The following is a 19,682-nucleotide window of genomic DNA, read 5'->3' as shown; positions in this document are numbered from 1 at the left end:
GCCCAGCCACTCAGCTGTCTTACTCCCTTTTCTGTACCTCAGCCCTGCTTACTCACTCCCTTTCCTGAGTGTGTGAGTAAGCTGTAAAGATGGAGCGCTGGCCCTTTACTTCCTCCCACTCATCCATTTCCTGAGTGGGTGTGTACGCTGTAAGGGGTGAAGCCCCAGTCACTCAGCCTGTCTTAATCCATTTCCTGAGTGGGTGTGTACATTGTAAGGGGTGAAGCCCCAGTCACTCAGTCTGTCTTACTCCCTTTCCTGAGTGTGTGTGTAAGCTGTAAGAGCTGACGCCCCAGTCATTTAGCCCATCTTACTCCCTTTCTTGAGTGTGTGTGTAAGCTATAAGGATAAAGCCCTGGCCCGTTACTTCCCCCCACTCATCCATTTCCTGAGTGTGTGTGTAAGCTGTAAGAGCTGACGCTCCAGTCACTCAGCCCGTCTTACTCCCTTTCCTGAGTTTGTGTGTAAGCTGTAAGGATGGAGCCCTGGCCCGTTACTTCCTCCCACTCATCCATTTCCTGAGTGGGTGTGTACGCTGTAAGGGGTGAAGCCCCAGTCACTCAGCCCGTCTTATTCCATTTCCTGAGTGGGTGTGTACGTTGTAAGGGGTGAAGCCCCAGTCACTCAATCTGTCTTACTCATTTCCTGAGTGTGTGTGTAAGCTGTAAGAGCTGACGCCCCAGTCACTCAGCCCGTCTTACTCCCTTTCTTGAGTGTGTGTGTAAACTGTAAGGATGGAGCCTTGGCCCGTTACTTCCTCCCACTCATCCATTTCCTGAGTGGGGTGTGTACGCTGTAAGGGGTGAAGCCCCAGTTACTCAGCCTGTCTTACTCCATTTCCTGAGTGGGTATGTACGGTGTAAGGGGTGAAGCCCCAGTCACTCAGCCCGTCTTACTCCATTTCCTGAGTGGGTGTGTACGCTGTATTGGGTGAAGCCCCAGCCCAACACCCCCTCCTACTCATCCATTTCCTGGTGTGTACGCTGTAAGGGGTGAAGCCCCAGTCACTCAGCCCGTCTTACTCCATTTCATGAGAGAGTGTGTACGGTGTAAGGGGTGAAGCCCCAGTCACTCAGCCCATTTTACTCCATTTCCTGAGTGGTTGTGTACGCTGTAAGGGGTGAAGCCCTGACCCAACATCCCCTCCTACTCATCCATTTCCTGAGTGGGTGTGTACGCTGTAAGGGTTGAAGCCCCAGTCACTCTGCCCATCTTACTCCCTTTCTTGAGTGTGTGTGTACGCTGTAAGGGGTGAAGCCCAGTCACTCAGCCCGTCTTACTCCCTTTCCTGAGTGGGTGTGTACAGTGTAAGGGGTAAAGGCCCAGTCACTCAGCCCGTCTAACTCCATTTCCTGAGTGGGTGCATACGCTGTAAGGGGTGAAGCCCCAGCCAATCAGCTGTCTTACTCCCTTTCCTGAGTGTCTGTGTGTGTAAGCTGTAAGAGCTGAAGCCCAGCTCAGCCCATCTTACTCCCTTTCTTGAGTGTGTGTGTACACTGTAAGGGGTGAATCCCCAGTCACTGAGCCCGTCTTACTCCCTTTCTTGAGTGTGTGTGTACGCTTTAAGGGGTGAAGCCCCAGTCACTCAGCCCATCTTAATCCCTTTCCTGAGTGTGTGTGTATGCTGTAAGGGGTGAAGCCCCAGTACCCCAGCCCTGCTTGCTCACTACCTTTCCTGAGTGTGTGAGTAAGCTGTAAGGATGGAGCCCTGGCCCTTTACTTCCTCCCACTCATCCATTTCCTGAGTGGGTGTGTACGCTGTAAGGGGTGAAGCCCCAGTTACTCAGCCCGTCTTACTCCATTTCATGAGTGAGTGTGTACGGTGTAAGGGGTGAAGCCCCAGACACTCAGCCCATCTTACTCCATTTCCTGAGTGGGTGTGTACCCTGTAAGGGGTGAAGCCCTGACTCAACACCCCCTCCTACTCATCCATTTCCTGAGTGGGTGTGTACGCTGTAAGGAGTGAAGCCCCAGTCACTCAGCCCGTCTTACTCCCTTTCTTGAGTGTGTGTGTATACGCTGTAAGGGGTGAAGCCCCAGTCACTCAGCCCATCTTACTCCCTTTCTTGAGTGTGTGTGTAAGCTCTAAGGATGGAGCCCTGGTCCGTTACATCCTCCCACTCATCCATTTCCTGAGTGGGTGTCTTACTCCCTTTCTTGAGTGTGTGTGTACGCTGTAAGGGGTGAAGCCCCAGTCACTCTGCCCGTCTTACTCCATTTCCTGAGTGGGTGTGTATGCTGTAAGGGGTGAAGGCCCAGCCACTCAGCTGTCTTACTCCCTTTTCTGAGTGTGTGTGTGTAAGCTGTAAGAGCTGAAGCCCCAGTCACTCAGCCCGTCTTTCTCCATTTCCTGAGTGGGTGTGTATGCTGTAAGGGGTGTAGCCCCAGTCACTCAGCTTTCTTACTCCCTTTCCTGAGTGTGTGTGTAAGCTGTGAGAGCTGAAGCGCAGCTCAGCCCATTTTACTCCCTTTCTTGAGTGTGTGTGTATGATGTAAGGGGTGAAGCCCCAGCCACTCAGCCCTTCTTACTCCCTTTCTTGAGTGTGTGTGTACGCTTTAAGGGGTGAAGCCCCAGTCCCTCAGTCCATCTTACTCCCTTCCCTGAGTGTGTGTGTATGCTGTAAGGGGTGAAGCCCCAGTACCTCAGCCCTGCTTACTCACTCCCTTTCCTGAGTGTGTGAGGATGGAGCGCTGGCCCTTTACTTCCTCCCACTCATCCATTTCCTGAGTGGGTGCGTACGCTGTAAGGGGTGAAGCCCCAGTCACTCAGCCTGTCTTAATCCATTTCCTGAGTGGGTGTGTACATTGTAAGGGGTGAAGCCCCAGTCACTCAGTCTGTCTTACTCCCTTTCCTGAGTGTGTGTGTAAGCTGTAAGAGCTGACGCCCCAGTCATTTAGCCCATCTTACTCCCTTTCTTGAGTGTGTGTGTAAGCTATAAGGATGGAGCCCTGGCCCGTTACTTCCCCCCACTCATCCATTTCCTGAGTGTGTGTGTAAGCTGTAAGAGCTGACGCTCCAGTCACTCAGCCCGTGTTACTCCCTTTCTTGAGTGAGTGTGTAAACTGTAAGGATGGAGCCCTGGCCCGTTACTTCCTCCCACTCATTCATTTCCTGAGTGGGTGTGTACGCTGTAAGGGGTGAAGCCCCAGTTACTCATCCTGTCTTACTCCATTTCCTGAGTGGGTGTGTACGGTGTAAGGGGTGAAGCCCCAGTCACTCAGCCCGTCTTACTCCATTTCCTGAGTGGGTGTGTACGCTGTAAGGGGTGAAGCCCTGACCCAACACCCCCTCCTACTCATCCATTTCCTGAGTGGGTGTGTACTCTGTAAGGAGTGAAGCCCCAGTCACTCAGACCGTCTTACTCCCTTTCTTGAGTGTGTGTGTATACGCTGTAAGGGGCGAATCCCCAGTCACTCAGCCCATCTTACTCCCTTTCTTGAGTGTGTGTGTACGCTGTAAGGGGTGAAGCCCTGTCATCAGCCCGTCTTACTCCCTTTCCTGAGTGGGTGTGTACAGTGTAAGGGGTGAAGCCCCAGTCACTCAGCCTGTCTAACTCCATTTCCTGAGTGGGTGCATACGCTGTAAGGGGTGAAGCCCCAGCCACTCAGCTGTCTTACTCCCTTTCCTGAGTGTGTGTGTGTGTGTAAGCTGTAAGAGCTGAAGCCCCAGTCACTCAGCCCGTCTTACCTCATTTCCTGAGTGGGTGTGTATGCTGTAAGGGGTGAAGCCCCAGTCAATTAGCTTTCTCACTCACTTTCCTGAGCGTGTGTGTAAGCTGTGAGAGCTGAAGCCCAGCTCAGCCCATCTTACTCCCTTTCTTGAGTGTGTGTGTACACTGTAAGGGGTGAATCCCCAGTCACTCAGCCCGTCTTACTCCCTTTCTTGAGTGTGTGTGTACGCTTTAAGGGGTGAAGCCCCAGTCACTCAGCCCGTCTTAATCCCTTTCCTGAGTGTGTGTGTATGCTGTAAGGGGTGAAGCCCCAGTACCCCAGCCCTGCTTGCTCACTACCTTTCCTGAGTGTGTGAGTAAGCTGTAAGGATGGAGCCCTGGCCCTTTACTTCCTCCCACTCATCCATTTCCTGAGTGGGTGTGTACGCTGTAAGGGGTGAAGCCCCAGTTACTCAGCCCATCTTACTCCATTTCATGAGTGAGTGTGTACGGTGTAAGGGGTGAAGCCCCAGACACTCAGCCCAACTTACTCCATTTCCTGAGTGGGTGTGTACGCTGTAAGGGGTGAAGCCCCGACCCAACACCCCCTCCTACTCATCCATTTCCTGAGTGGGTGTGTACGCTGTAAGGAGTGAAGCCCCAGTCACTCAGCCCGTCTTACTCCCTTTCTTGAGTGTGTGTGTATACGCTGTAAGGGGTGAAGCCCCAGTCACTCAGCCCATCTTACTCCCTTTCTTGAGTGTGTGTGTATACGCTGTAAGGGGTGAAGCCCTAGTCACTCAGCCCGTCTTACTCCCTTTCTTGAGTGTTTGTGTACGCTGTAAGGGGTGAAGCCCCAGTCACTCAGCCCGTCTTACTCCCTTTCCTGAGTGGGTGTGTACAGTGTAAGGGGTGAAGCCCCAGTCACTCAGCCCATCTTACTCCATTTCCTGAGTGGGTGTGTATGCTGTAAGGGGTGAAGGCCCAGCCACTCAGCTGTCTTACTCCCTTTTCTGAGTGTGTGTGTGTAAGCTGTAAGAGCTGAAGCCCCAGTCACTCAGCCCGTCTTTCTCCATTTCCTGAGTGGGTGCATACGCTGTAAGGGGTGAAGCCCCAGCCACTCAGCTTTCTTACTCCCATTCCTGAGTGTGTGTGTGTGTAAGCTGTAAGAGCTGAAGCCCCAGTCACTCAGCCCGTCTTACCTCATTTCCTTAGTGGGTGTGTACACTGTAAGGGGTGAAGCCCCAGTCAATCAGCTTTCTCATTCCCTTTCCTGAGTGTGTGTGTGAGCTGTGAGAGCTGAAGCCCAGCTCAGCCCATCTTACTCCCTTTCTTGAGTGTGTGTGTACACTGTAAGGGGTGAATCCCCAGTCACTCAGCCCGTCTTACTCCCTTTCTTGAGTGTGTGTGTACGCTTTAAGGGGTGAAGCCCCAGTCACTCAGCCCGTCTTAATCCCTTTCCTGAGTGTGTGTGTATGCTGTAAGGGGTGAAGCCCCAGTACCCCAGCCCTGCTTGCTCACTACCTTTCCTGAGTGTGTGAGTAAGCTGTAAGGATGGAGCCCTGGCCCTTTACTTCCTCCCACTCATCCATTTCCTGAGTGGGTGTGTACGCTGTAAGGGGTGAAGCCCCAGTTACTCAGCCCGTCTTACTCCATTTCATGAGTGAGTGTGTACGGTGTAAGGGGTGAAGCCCCAGACACTCAGCCCATCTTACTCCATTTCCTGAGTGGGTGTGTACGCTGTAAGGGGTGAAGCCCTGACCCAACACCCCCTCCTACTCATCCATTTCCTGAGTGGGTGTGTACGCTGTAAGGAGTGAAGCCCCAGTCACTCAGCCCGTCTTACTCCCTTTCTTGAGTGTGTGTGTGTAAACGCTGTAAGGGGTGAAGCCCCAGTCACTCAGCCCATCTTACTCCCTTTCTTGAGTGTGTGTGTAAGCTCTAAGGATGGATCCCTGGTCCGTCACATCCTCCCACTCATCCATTTCCTGAGTGGGTGTGTACCCTGTAAGGGGTTAAGCCCCAGTAACTCAGCCCGTCTTACTCCCTTTCTTGAGTGTGTGTGTACGCTGTAAGGGGTGAAACCCCAGTCACTCAGCCCGTCTTACTCCCTTTCCTGAGTGGGTGTGTACAGTGTAAGGGGTGAAGCCCCAGTCACTCAGCCCGTCTTACTCCATTTCCTGAGTGGGTGTGTATGCTGTAAGGGGTGAAGGCCCAGCCACTCAGCTGTCTTACTCCCTTTTCTGAGTGTGTGTGTGTAAGCTGTAAGAGCTGAAGCCCCAGTCACTCAGCCCGTCTTTCTCCATTTCCTGAGTGGGTGCATATGCTGTAAGGGGTGAAGCCCCAGCCACTCAGCTGTCTTACTCCCTTTCCTGAGTGTGTGTGTGTGTAAGCTGTAAGAGCTGAAGCCCCAGTCACTCAGCCCGTCTTACCTCATTTCCTTAGTGGGTGTGTACGCTGTAAGGGGTGAAGCCCCAGTCAATCAGCTTTCTCATTCCCTTTCCTGAGTGTGTGTGTAAGCTGTGAGAGCTGAAGCCCAGCTCAGCCCATCTTACTCCCTTTCTTGAGTGTGTGTGTACACTGTAAGGGGTGAATCCCCAGTCACTCAGCCCGTCTTACTCCCTTTCTTGAGTGTGTGTGTACGCTTTAAGGGGTGAAGCCCCAGTCACTCAGCCCGTCTTAATCCCTTTCCTGAGTGTGTGTGTAAGCTGTAAGGGGTGAAGCCCCAGTACCCCAGCCCTGCTTACTCACTACCTTTCCTGAGTGTGTGAGTAAGCTGTAAGGATGGAGCCCTGGCCCTTTACTTCCTCCCACTCATCCATTTCCTGAGTGGGTGTGTACGCTGTAAGGGTTGAAGCCCCAGTTACTCAGCCCGTCTTACTCCATTTCATGAGTGAGTGTGTACGGTGTAAGGGGTGAAGCCCCAGACACTCAGCCCATCTTACTCCATTTCCTGAGTGGGTGTGTACGCTGTAAGGGGTGAAGCCCCGACCCAACACCCCCTCCTACTCATCCATTTCCTGAGTGGGTGTGTACGCTGTAAGGAGTGAAGCCCCAGTCACTCAGCCCGTCTTACTCCCTTTCTTGAGTGTGTGTGTGTAAACGCTGTAAGGGGTGAAGCCCCAGTCACTCAGCCCATCTTACTCCCATTCTTGAGTTTGTGTGTAAGCTCTAAGGATGGAGCCCTGGTCCGTTACATCCTCCCACTCATCCATTTCCTGAGTGGGTGTGTACGCTGTAAGGGGTTAAGCCCCAGTCACTCAGCCCGTCTTACTCCCTTTCTTGAGTGTGTGTGTACGCTGTAAGGGGTGAAGCCCCAGTTACTCAGCCCGTCTTACTCCCTTTCCTGAGTGGGTGTGTACAGTGTAAGGGGTGAAGCCCCAGTCACTCAGCCCGTCTTACTCCATTTCCTGAGTGGGTGTGTATGCTGTAAGGGGTGAAGGCCCAGCCACTCAGCTGTCTTACTCCCTTTTCTGAGTGTGTGTGTGTAAGCTGTAAGAGCTGAAGCCCCAGTCACTCAGCCCGTCTTTCTCCATTTCCTGAGTGGGTGCATACGCTGTAAGGGGTGAAGCCCCAGCCACTCAGCTGTCTTACTCCCTTTCCTGAGTGTGTGTGTGTGTAAGCTGTAAGAGCTGAAGCCCCAGTCACTCAGCCCGTCTTACCTCATTTCCTTAGTGGGTGTGTACGCTGTAAGGGGTGAAGCCCCAGTCAATGAGCTTTCTCATTCCCTTTCCTGAGTGTGTGTGTAAGCTGTGAGAGCTGAAGCCCAGCTCAGCCCATCTTACTCCCTTTCTTGAGTGTGTGTGTACACTGTAAGGGGTGAATCCCCAGTCACTCAGCCCGTCTTACTCCCTTTCTTGAGTGTGTGTGTACGCTTTAAGGGGTGAAGCCCCAGTCACTCAGCCCGTCTTAATCCCTTTCCTGAGTGTGTGTGTATGCTGTAAGGGGTGAAGCCCCAGTACCCCAGCCCTGCTTGCTCACTACCTTTCCTGAGTGTGTGAGTAAGCTGTAAGGATGGAGCCCTGGCCCTTTACTTCCTCCCACTCATCCATTTCCTGAGTGGGTGTGTACGCTGTAAGGGTTGAAGCCCCAGTTACTCAGCCTGTCTTACTCCATTTCATGAGTGAGTGTGTACGGTGCAAGGGGTGAAGCCCCAGACACTCAGCCCATCTTACTCCATTTCCTGAGTGGGTGTGTACGCTGTAAGGGGTGAAGCCCCGACCCAACACCCCCTCCTACTCATCCATTTTCTGAGTGGGTGTGTACGCTGTAAGGAGTGAAGCCCCAGTCACTCAGCCCGTCTTACTCCCTTTCTTGAGTGTTTGTGTGTGTAAACGCTGTAAGGGGTGAAGCCCCAGTCACTCAGCCCATCTTACTCCCATTCTTGAGTTTGTGTGTAAGCTCTAAGGATGGAGCCCTGGTCCGTTACATCCTCCCACTCATCCATTTCCTGAGTGGGTGTGTACGCTGTAAGGGGTTAAGCACCAGTCACTCAGCCCGTCTTACTCCCTTTCTTGAGTGTGTGTGTACGCTGTAAGGGGTGAAGCCCCAGTTACTCAGCCCGTCTTACTCCCTTTCCTGAGGTGGTGTGTACAGTGTAAGGGGTGAAGCCCCAGTCACTCAGCCCGTCTTACTCCATTTCCTGAGTGGGTGTGTATGCTGTAAGGGGTGAAGGCCCAGCCACTCAGCTGTCTTACTCCCTTTTCTGTACCTCAGCCCTGCTTACTCACTCCCTTTCCTGAGTGTGTGAGTAAGCTGTAAAGATGGAGCGCTGGCCCTTTACTTCCTCCCACTCATCCATTTCCTGAGTGGGTGTGTACGCTGTAAGGGGTGAAGCCCCAGTCACTCAGCCTGTCTTAATCCATTTCCTGAGTGGGTGTGTACATTGTAAGGGGTGAAGCCCCAGTCACTCAGTCTGTCTTACTCCCTTTCCTGAGTGTGTGTGTAAGCTGTAAGAGCTGACGCCCCAGTCATTTAGCCCATCTTACTCCCTTTCTTGAGTGTGTGTGTAAGCTATAAGGATGAAGCCCTGGCCCGTTACTTCCCCCCACTCATCCATTTCCTGAGTGTGTGTGTAAGCTGTAAGAGCTGACGCTCCAGTCACTCAGCCCGTCTTACTCCCTTTCCTGAGTTTGTGTGTAAGCTGTAAGGATGGAGCCCTGGCCCGTTACTTCCTCCCACTCATCCATTTCCTGAGTGGGTGTGTACGCTGTAAGGGGTGAAGCCCCAGTCACTCAGCCCGTCTTATTCCATTTCCTGAGTGGGTGTGTACGTTGTAAGGGGTGAAGCCCCAGTCACTCAATCTGTCTTACTCATTTCCTGAGTGTGTGTGTAAGCTGTAAGAGCTGACGCCCCAGTCACTCAGCCCGTCTTACTCCCTTTCTTGAGTGTGTGTGTAAACTGTAAGGATGGAGCCTTGGCCCGTTACTTCCTCCCACTCATCCATTTCCTGAGTGGGGTGTGTACGCTGTAAGGGGTGAAGCCCCAGTTACTCAGCCTGTCTTACTCCATTTCCTGAGTGGGTATGTACGGTGTAAGGGGTGAAGCCCCAGTCACTCAGCCCGTCTTACTCCATTTCCTGAGTGGGTGTGTACGCTGTATTGGGTGAAGCCCCAGCCCAACACCCCCTCCTACTCATCCATTTCCTGAATGGGTGTGTACGCTGTAAGGGGTGAAGCCCCAGTCACTCAGCCCGTCTTACTCCATTTCATGAGTGAGTGTGTACGGTGCAAGGGGTGAAGCCCCAGACACTCAGCCCATCTTACTCCATTTCCTGAGTGGGTGTGTACGCTGTAAGGGGTGAAGCCCCGACCCAACACCCCCTCCTACTCATCCATTTTCTGAGTGGGTGTGTACGCTGTAAGGAGTGAAGCCCCAGTCACTCAGCCCGTCTTACTCCCTTTCTTGAGTGTTTGTGTGTGTAAACGCTGTAAGGGGTGAAGCCCCAGTCACTCAGCCCATCTTACTCCCATTCTTGAGTTTGTGTGTAAGCTCTAAGGATGGAGCCCTGGTCCGTTACATCCTCCCACTCATCCATTTCCTGAGTGGGTGTGTACGCTGTAAGGGGTTAAGCACCAGTCACTCAGCCCGTCTTACTCCCTTTCTTGAGTGTGTGTGTACGCTGTAAGGGGTGAAGCCCCAGTTACTCAGCCCGTCTTACTCCCTTTCCTGAGGTGGTGTGTACAGTGTAAGGGGTGAAGCCCCAGTCACTCAGCCCGTCTTACTCCATTTCCTGAGTGGGTGTGTATGCTGTAAGGGGTGAAGGCCCAGCCACTCAGCTGTCTTACTCCCTTTTCTGTACCTCAGCCCTGCTTACTCACTCCCTTTCCTGAGTGTGTGAGTAAGCTGTAAAGATGGAGCGCTGGCCCTTTACTTCCTCCCACTCATCCATTTCCTGAGTGGGTGTGTACGCTGTAAGGGGTGAAGCCCCAGTCACTCAGCCTGTCTTAATCCATTTCCTGAGTGGGTGTGTACATTGTAAGGGGTGAAGCCCCAGTCACTCAGTCTGTCTTACTCCCTTTCCTGAGTGTGTGTGTAAGCTGTAAGAGCTGACGCCCCAGTCATTTAGCCCATCTTACTCCCTTTCTTGAGTGTGTGTGTAAGCTATAAGGATGAAGCCCTGGCCCGTTACTTCCCCCCACTCATCCATTTCCTGAGTGTGTGTGTAAGCTGTAAGAGCTGACGCTCCAGTCACTCAGCCCGTCTTACTCCCTTTCCTGAGTTTGTGTGTAAGCTGTAAGGATGGAGCCCTGGCCCGTTACTTCCTCCCACTCATCCATTTCCTGAGTGGGTGTGTACGCTGTAAGGGGTGAAGCCCCAGTCACTCAGCCCGTCTTATTCCATTTCCTGAGTGGGTGTGTACGTTGTAAGGGGTGAAGCCCCAGTCACTCAATCTGTCTTACTCATTTCCTGAGTGTGTGTGTAAGCTGTAAGAGCTGACGCCCCAGTCACTCAGCCCGTCTTACTCCCTTTCTTGAGTGTGTGTGTAAACTGTAAGGATGGAGCCTTGGCCCGTTACTTCCTCCCACTCATCCATTTCCTGAGTGGGGTGTGTACGCTGTAAGGGGTGAAGCCCCAGTTACTCAGCCTGTCTTACTCCATTTCCTGAGTGGGTATGTACGGTGTAAGGGGTGAAGCCCCAGTCACTCAGCCCGTCTTACTCCATTTCCTGAGTGGGTGTGTACGCTGTATTGGGTGAAGCCCCAGCCCAACACCCCCTCCTACTCATCCATTTCCTGAATGGGTGTGTACGCTGTAAGGGGTGAAGCCCCAGTCACTCAGCCCGTCTTACTCCATTTCATGAGTGAGTGTGTACGGTGTAAGGGGTGAAGCCCCAGTCACTCAGCCCATTTTACTCCATTTCCTGAGTGGTTGTGTACGCTGTAAGGGGTGAAGCCCTGACCCAACATCCCCTCCTACTCATCCATTTCCTGAGTGGGTGTGTACGCTGTAAGGGTTGAAGCCCCAGTCACTCTGCCCATCTTACTCCCTTTCTTGAGTGTGTGTACGCTGTAAGGGGTGAAGCCCAGTCACTCAGCCCGTCTTACTCCCTTTCCTGAGTGGGTGTGTACAGTGTAAGGGGTAAAGGCCCAGTCACTCATCCCGTCTAACTCCATTTCCTGAGTGGGTGCATACGCTGTAAGGGGTGAAGCCCCAGCCAATCAGCTGTCTTACTCCCTTTCCTGAGTGTCTGTGTGTGTAAGCTGTAAGAGCTGAAGCCCAGCTCAGCCCATCTTACTCCCTTTCTTGAGTGTGTGTGTACACTGTAAGGGGTGAATCCTCAGTCACTCAGCCCGTCTTACTCCCTTTCTTGAGTGTGTGTGTACGCTTTAAGGGGTGAAGCCCCAGTCACTCAGCCCGGCTTAATCCCTTTCCTGAGTGTGTGTGTATACTGTAAGGGGTGAAGCCCCAGTACCCCAGCCCTGCTTGCTCACTACCTTTCCTGAGTGTGTGAGTAAGCTGTAAGGATGGAGCCCTGGCCCTTTACTTCCTCTAACTCATCCATTTCCTGAGTGGGTGTGTACGCTGTAAGGGGTGAAGCCCCAGTTACTCGCCCGTCTTACTCCATTTCATGAGTGAGTGTGTATGGTGTAAGGGGTGAAGCCCCAGACACTCAACCCATCTTACTCCATTTCCTGAGTGGGTGTGTACGCTGTAAGGGGTGAAGCCCCGACCCAACACCCCCTCCTACTCATCCATTTCCTGAGTGGGTGTGTACGCTGTAAGGAGTGAAGCCCCAGTCACTCAGCCCATCTTACTCCCTTTCTTGAGTGTGTGTGTATACGCTGTAAGGGGTGAAGCCCCAGTCACTCAGCCCATCTTACTCCCTTTCTTGAGTGTGTGTGTAAGCTCTAAGGATGGAGCCCTGGTCCGTTACATCCTCCCACTCATCAATTTCCTGAGTGGGTGTGTACGCTGTAAGGGGTGAAGCCCCAGTCACTCAGCCCGTCTTACTCCCTTTCTTGAGTGTGTGTGTACGCTGTAAGGGGTGAAGCCCCAGTCACTCAACCCGTCTTACTTCCTTTCCTGAGTGGGTGTGTACAGTGTAAGGGGTGAAGCCCCAGTCACTCAGCCCGTCTTACTCCATTTCCTGAGTGGGTGTGTATGCTGTAAGGGGTGAAGGCCCAGCCACTCAGCTGTCTTACTCCCTTTTCTGAGTGTGTGTGTGTAAGCTGTAAGAGCTGAAGCCCCAGTCACTCAGCCCGTCTTTCTCCATTTCCTAAATGGGTGTGTACGCTGTAAGGGGTGAAGCCCCAGTCACTCATCTTTCTTACTCCCTTTCCTGAGTGTGTGTGTAAGCTGTGAGAGTTGAAGCTCAGTTCAGCCCATTTTACTCCCTTTCTTGAGTGTATGTGTACGCTTTAAGGGGCGAAGCCCCAGTCACTCAGCCCGTTTTTCTCCCTTTCCTGAGTGTGTGTGTATGCTGTAAGGGGTGAAGCCCCAGTACCTCAGCCCTGCTTACTCACTCCCTTTCCTGACTGTGTGAGTAAGCTGTAAGGATGGAGCGCTGGCCCTTTACTTCCTCCCACTCATCCATTTCCTGAGTGGGTGTGTACGCTGTAAGGGGTGAAACCCCAGTCACTCAGCCTGTCTTAATCCATTTCCTGAGTGGGTGTGTACATTGTAAGGGGTGAAGCCCCAGTCACTCAGTCTGTCTTACTCTCTTTCCTGAGAGTGTGTGTAAGCTGTAAGAGCTGATGCCCCAGTCATTTAGCCCATCTTACTCCCTTTCTTGAGTGTGTGTGTAAGCTATAAGGATGGAGCCCTGGCCCGTTACTTCCCCCTACTCATCCATTTCCTGAGTGTGTGTGTAAGCTGTAAGAGCTGACGCTCCAGTCACTCAGTCCGTCTTACTCCCTTTCTTGAGTTTGTGTGTAAGCTGTAAGGAGCCTTAGCCCCTTTCTTCCTCCCACTCATCCATTTCCTGAGTGGGTGTGTATGTTGTGAGGGGTAAAGCCCTGTTTCCCACAGCCCCTCTTGCTCACTCCCTTTCCTGAGTGTTTCTGTAAGGCATACTGGCTGAAGCCAGTACCCTTCAGCCCCTCTTGCTCACTCCCTTTCCTGAGTGTGTGTGTGTAAGCTGTAAGGGGTGAAGCCCCAGTTACTCAGCCCGTCTTACTCCATTTCATGAGTGAGTGTGTATGGTGTAAGGGGTGAAGCCCCAGACACTCAGCCCATCTTACTCCATTTCCTGAGTGGGTGTGTACGCTGTAAGGGGTGAAGCCCCGACCCAACACCCCCTCCTACTCATCCATTTCCTGAGTGGGTGTGTACGCTGTAAGGAGTGAAGCCCCAGTCACTCAGCCCATCTTACTCCCTTTCTTGAGTGTGTGTGTATATGCTGTAAGGGGTGAAGCCCCAGTCACTCAGCCCATCTTACTCCCTTTCTTGAGTGTGTGTGTAAGCTCTAAGGATGGAGCCCTGGTCCGTTACATCCTCCCACTCATCAATTTCCTGAGTGGGTGTGTATGCTGTAAGGGGTGAAGGCCCAGCCACTCAGCTGTCTTACTCCCTTTCTTGAGTGTGTGTGTACGCTGTAAGGGGTGAAGCCCCAGTCACTCAGCCCGTCTTACTTCCTTTCCTGAGTGGGTGTGTACAGTGTAAGGGGTGAAGCCCCAGTCACTCTGCCCGTCTTAGTCCATTTCCTGAGTGGGTGTGTATGCTGTAAGGGGTGAAGGCCCAGCCACTCAGCTGTCTTACTCCTTTTTCTGAGTGTGTGTGTGTAAGCTGTAAGAGCTGAAGCCCCAGTCACCCAGCCCGTCTTTCTCCATTTCCTGAGTGGGTGTGTACGCTGTAAGGGGTGAAGCCCCAGTCACTCAGCTTTCTTACTCCCTTTCCTGAGTATGTGTGTAAGCTGTGAGAGTTGAAGCGCAGCTCAGCCCATTTTACTCCCTTTCTTGAGTGTATGTGTACGCTTTAAGGGGCGAAGCCCCTGTCACTCAGCCCGTCTTACTCCCTTTCCTGAGTGTGTGTGTATGCTGTAAGGGGTGAAGCCCCAGTACCTCAGCCATGCTTACTCACTCCCTTTCCTGAGTGTGTGAGTAAGCTGTAAGGATGGAGCGCTGGCCCTTTACTTCCTCCCACTCATCCATTTCCTGAGTGGGTGTGTACGCTGTAAGGGGTGAAACGCCAGTCACTCAGCCTGTCTTAATCCATTTCCTGAGTGGGTGTGTACATTGTAAGGGGTGAAGCCCCAGTCACTCAGTCCGTCTTACTCCCTTTCCTGAGTGTGTGTGTAAGCTGTAAGAGCTGATGCCCCAGTCATTTAGCCCATCTTATCCCTTTCTTGAGTGTGTCTGTAAGCTATAAGGATGGAGCCCTGGCCCGTTACTTCCCCCTACTCATCCATTTCCTGAGTGTGTGTGTACGCTGTAAGGGGTGAAGCCCCAGTTACTCAGCCCGTCTTACTCCATTTCATGAGTGAGTGTGTATGGTGTAAGGGGTGAAGCCCCAGACACTCAGCCCATCTTACTCCATTTCCTGAGTGGGTGTGTACGCTGTAAGGGGTGAAGCCCCGACCCAACACCCCCTCCTACTCATCCATTTTCTGAGTGGGTGTGTACGCTGTAAGGAGTGAAGCCCCAGTCACTCAGCCCATCTTACTCCCTTTCTTGAGTGTGTGTGTATACGCTGTAAGGGGTGAAGCCCCAGTCACTCAGCTCATCTTACTCCCTTTCTTGAGTGTGTGTGTAAGCTCTAAGGATGGAGCCCTGGTCCGTTACATCCTCCCACTCATCAATTTCCTGAGTGGGTGTGTACGCTGCAAGGGGTGAAGCCCCAGTCACTCAGCCCGTCTTACTCCCTTTCTTGAGTGTGTGTGTACGCTGTAAGGGGTGAAGCCCCAGTCACTCAGCCCGTCTTACTTCCTTTCCTGAGTGGGTGTGTACAGTGTAAGGGGTGAAGCCCCAGTCACGAAGCCCCAGTCACTCAGCCCGTCTTAGTCCATTTCCTGAGTGGGTGTGTATGCTGTAAGGGGTGAAGGCCCAGCCACTCAGCTGTCTTACTCCCTTTTCTGAGTGTGTGTGTGTAAGCTGTAAGAGCTGAAGCCCCAGTCACCCAGCCCGTCTTTCTCCATTTCCTGAGTGGGTGTGTACGCTGTAAGGGGTGAAGCCCCAGTCACTCAGCTTTCTTACTCCCTTTCCTGAGTGTGTGTGTAAGCTGTGAGAGTTGAAGCGCAGCTCAGCCCATTTTACTCCCTTTCTTGAGTGTATGTGTACGCTTTAAGGGGCGAAGCCCCAGTCACTCAGCCCGTCTTACTCCCTTTCCTGAGTGTGTGTGTATGCTGTAAGGGGTGAAGCCCCAGTACCTCAGCCCTGCTTACTCACTCCCTTTCCTGAGTGTGTGAGTAAGCTGTAAGGATGGAGCGCTGGCCCTTTACTTCCTCCCACTCATCCATTTCCTGAGTGGGTGTGTACGCTGTAAGGGGTGAAACCCCAGTCACTCAGCCTGTCTTAATCCATTTCCTGAGTGGGTGTGTACATTGTAAGGGGTGAAGCCCCAGTCACTCAGTCTGTCTTACTCCCTTTCCTGAGTGTGTGTGTAAGCTGTAAGAGCTGATGCCCCAGTCATTTAGCCCATCTTATCCCTTTCTTGAGTGTGTGTGTAAGCTATAAGGATGGAGCCCTGGCCCGTTACTTCCCCCTACTCATCCATTTCCTGAGTGTGTGTGTAAGCTGTAAGAGCTGACGCTCCAGTCACTCAGTCCGTCTTACTCCCTTTCTTGAGTTTGTGTGTAAGCTGTAAGGAGCCTTAGCCCCTTTCTTCCTCCCACTCATCCATTTCCTGAGTGGGTGTGTATGTTGTGAGGGGTAAAGCCCTGTTTCCCACAGCCCCTCTTGCTCACTCCCTTTCCTGAGTGTTTCTGTAAGGCATACTGGCTGAAGCCAGTACCCTTCAGCCCCTCTTGCTCACTCCCTTTCCTGAGTGTGTGTGTGTAAGCTGTAAGAGCTGAAGCCCCAGTCACTCAGCCCGTCTTACCTCATTTCCTGAGTGGGTGTGTACGCTGTAAGGGGTGAAGCCCCAGTCAATCAGCTTTCTCACTCCCTTTCCTGAGTGTGTGTGTAAACTGTGAGAGCTGAAGCCCAGCTCAGCCCATCTTACTCCCTTTCTTGAGTGTGTGTGTACACTGTAAGGGGTGAATCCCCAGTCACTCAGCCCGTCTTACTCCCTTTCTTGAGTGTGTGTGTACGCTTTAAGGGGTGAAGCCCCAGTCACTCAGCCCGTCTTAATCCCTTTCCTGAGTGTGTGTGTATGCTGTAAGGGGTGAAGCCCCAGTACCCCAGCCCTGCTTGCTCACTACCTTTCCTGAGTGTGTGAGTAAGCTGTAAGGATGGAGCCCTGGCCCTTTACTTCCTCCTACTCATCCATTTCCTGAGTGGGTGTGTACGCTGTAAGGGGTGAAGCCCCAGTTACTCAGCCCGTCTTACTCCATTTCATGAGTGAGTGTGTGTGGTGTAAGGGGTGAAGCCTCAGACACTCAGCCCATCTTACTCCATTTCCTGAGTGGGTGTGTATGCTATAAGGAGTGAAGCCCCAGTCACTCAGCCCGTCTTACTCCCTTTCTTGAGTGTGTGTGTACGCTTTAAGGGGTGAAGCCCCAGTCACTCAGCCCGTCTTAATCCCTTTCCTGAGTGTGTGTGTATGCTGTAAGGGGTGAAGCCCCAGTACCCCAGCCCTGCTTGCTCACTACCTTTCCTGAGTGTGTGAGTAAGCTGTAAGGATGGAGCCCTGGCCCTTTACTTCCTCCCACTCATCCATTTCCTGAGTGGGTGTGTACGTTGTGAGGGGTAAAGCCCTGTTTCCCACAGCCCCTATTGCTCACTCCCTTTCCTGAGTGTTTCTGTAAGGCATACTGGCTGAAGCCAGTACCCTTCAGCCCCTCTTGCTCACTCCCTTTCCTAAGTGTGTCTGTAAGTTATAAGAGATGAAGCACCGCCCCCCTCAGCCCATCTCACTTTCCACTCTGTGTGAGTTAGTTGCTAGGGAAGGATCTCTGATGAGGAGTGGCCAATGTTCTCCTGTCTTGTCTTGCAGTGCGGATCCACTTCTGGAAGATCCGAACAGCGTTCAGGGCAAGTTTCCATTGGTCCCTATATGCTTTCAGGTAAATCACACATTAACACGTTCTTCCCCCCTGTTTGTATCTGGATGATTTTGTTCCTTGTGTCATGGTGGGACAGACTCTCACCGCATGGATGCCTGACTGGCCCAGACTGAGTTATGCTTCTCTGCAACTCTTCAGACATTTAGGGCCACATTAGAAGTTTGGCGGTAGCCATGGAGCTATTAGCTCCATGGCTGCGGCCAAACCGGGCTCCTTTACTGGGTTCCCAGAATGGGGAATTATCGGGCCATTCCGAGTACGGAGGGCACGTTAATTCCTCCCTCTAGGAACCCGGGCCCGGACCTTCCCCATTCCCATATGAGCCCCCATAGGGCTCAATGGGAATGGGAGAGGGTGCAAACAGCGGGCCGATTACGAGCTGCCATTGTTTGCCCCGTCTTCCCCTCGCGGGACCCGGTAACAACGCCTGGTTTGACCAGGCGTTCCTTACCGGGTCCCGCAAGGGGAGCTTGTAATCGTGCAGAATGGAGCACCCATTTGCGGAACCCGTTAACCCATTCCGCCGATCTTATAATGAGGCCCTTAGTCTCTAAAACGTGAATATATGCAAACATGATGAATGCAAGGCAGACCCACAATAAAAGCGAAAATACAAAGCCCATCCCAACTCAAAATATAGGCAAAAACACACAATTGATGAAAAAACAAGAAGTAAAATCAACACATCTGCTGAGTACAAAACCGCCATTAAACACCCGAACATAGTTTGGAAACACTTAATGGGTGAATCTCTGGAACCATGTATGCTTTGTGAAATCAGAACCGCCGCTTGCCAATAGCCAAACCTGACACAAACTTCAGCCCCGGTGCCTAGAACCTGCCCTCTCATCCCTCGCTGAACTACCTGCAACAAGACCACAGTTTGAATAGTTGGCCCAGTGGCATAACACAAGTTCTGGCCCTCTTAAGCTCCTTGAAGCATATGCTACGTCAGGCGTCTGGGCCAGCCTAGGCCACTAGGCCACTAGACATGTGCAGCGCTTGCAATGATACGCATGCTGCTGCAGGTGTGGGACACATGCAGCAGTAGGTGAAGGATGTACAATTTTGAATCCAATCTTGCATTTTTCACCAAACCTAGAAACAAGGGTGGTTGCCCCTGGTGCTCACGTAGGCCAGCCACCGCTGTGTGCAGCCAGTGACATTATGCACATGCTATAGCCAGAGAGGAGGGTGGCTCCTGATGGAGGACACTGGTATTGGAAACGATGTGATGTTAGTGGCAGTAGGTGAATGATTTCAGTACAGTGGCATTAACATCTCCCGTGAATTGGTGCAATCTACCAAGCATAGCTGGAGGATTCCTAAGTAATGAAGTAGGAAACCAGGGGTTCTCGACTATGAAAACATTTTAAAAATCTGTTAAAGGCACAATTGCTGATAGAAAAAATGGGTACATTTCCTTGAAATGGAAATTGGTTCTTTAAGATAACACACAAAAGATCCAAGATATGCCATGTCACTACCCGTACCTAGGAGCATTTTACAAAATGTTCATTATGTATGTGTCCACAACATATGCCAGAATTATCACTTTTACATATCTGCATCCATTTTAGATGACAGCATTGCCAGTGTAAAACCAGAGCCAAGAATATATGCCAGTATTCCTAGTGCAAATTACTGTGATGTTGTGTCCCTTTCTTTTCACAGGGATAGTGCCATAGAACTGTATTTTGAATCTAGCTACCATAACTTTGCATCTTTTCCACAGGGAGAGTGTTGCAGGCTTGCTTTTTACTTCCTCAGGGATATTATTGCAGGCTTGCTTTTTACTTCCTCAGGAGTTAGTTGATGTCTCGCCCAACTCACATCCCTTCCCTACTACTTCTCCTCTGTGCGCCCGCCTACACAGCACTCCCTATAAGAGATCTGCCTGCACTCTCCTCCAGCTAGTGCAGACATATCACTCAACTACAGTTGCTTTCGGATCTCTTGACACACTTATACACCCCCTACCTTAGGGCTGAGGCTGCAGGTTCTGCGCCATGCAGTGCCGCTCCAAAGTAGAGAGGCACTCTTGTGCTCTAAACACATCTTCAAACCATCATCCAGACCCCATCCCTACTTAGTACCTCTCCCTCTCTAACTTGGCCACTCCAGGAGAACACCCCACGGCCCTTCCAGACCAATCCTCCCACCCCATGAACCCATTCCTCCCACCAGACTTTCCCAGGCCACCTGCATCTCACCTGGCCCCCAACCAGACCCATCTTCCCCGAGAACTACCTCCCCACTCCCCCTCTCACTTTCCCACTGCTCATTCACACCACCATTACCCAATCTTTTCATCCCTAAACTATGCCAAGGCAATCCTAGCAACAACCCCTTACTCCACTGCCCCCTGACCCATACTCACACAGCCCATCCCCCCAGAATCTCCTAAAAAACAGACACTGTGGTACTCA

General features: G+C 52.2%; 1 protein-coding gene across 4 annotated transcripts in view; it reads left to right on the top strand.

The window, feature by feature from the left end:
• Positions 1-19,682, top strand: part of LOC138503214 (pancreatic secretory granule membrane major glycoprotein GP2-like) — a 233,365-nt gene that overhangs the window by 201,375 nt on the left and 12,308 nt on the right. For 2 of the 4 annotated variants that reach the window (XM_069622799.1, XM_069622801.1), the window contains one exon: positions 17,184-17,253. The exons of the other annotated variants lie outside the window; for them this stretch is intronic. In XM_069622799.1, the coding sequence (XP_069478900.1) occupies positions 17,184-17,253 (70 nt within the window). The remainder of the gene's footprint in view (positions 1-17,183; positions 17,254-19,682) is intronic. 4 annotated transcript variants of the gene reach the window in all.

This window comes from Ambystoma mexicanum, chromosome 11, assembly GCF_040938575.1.
Source record: "Ambystoma mexicanum isolate Mex_15411 chromosome 11, UKY_AmexF1_1, whole genome shotgun sequence".
Classification (NCBI taxonomy): Eukaryota; Metazoa; Chordata; class Amphibia; order Caudata; family Ambystomatidae; genus Ambystoma; species Ambystoma mexicanum.
This window is presented reverse-complemented; position numbering and strand designations above follow the sequence as displayed.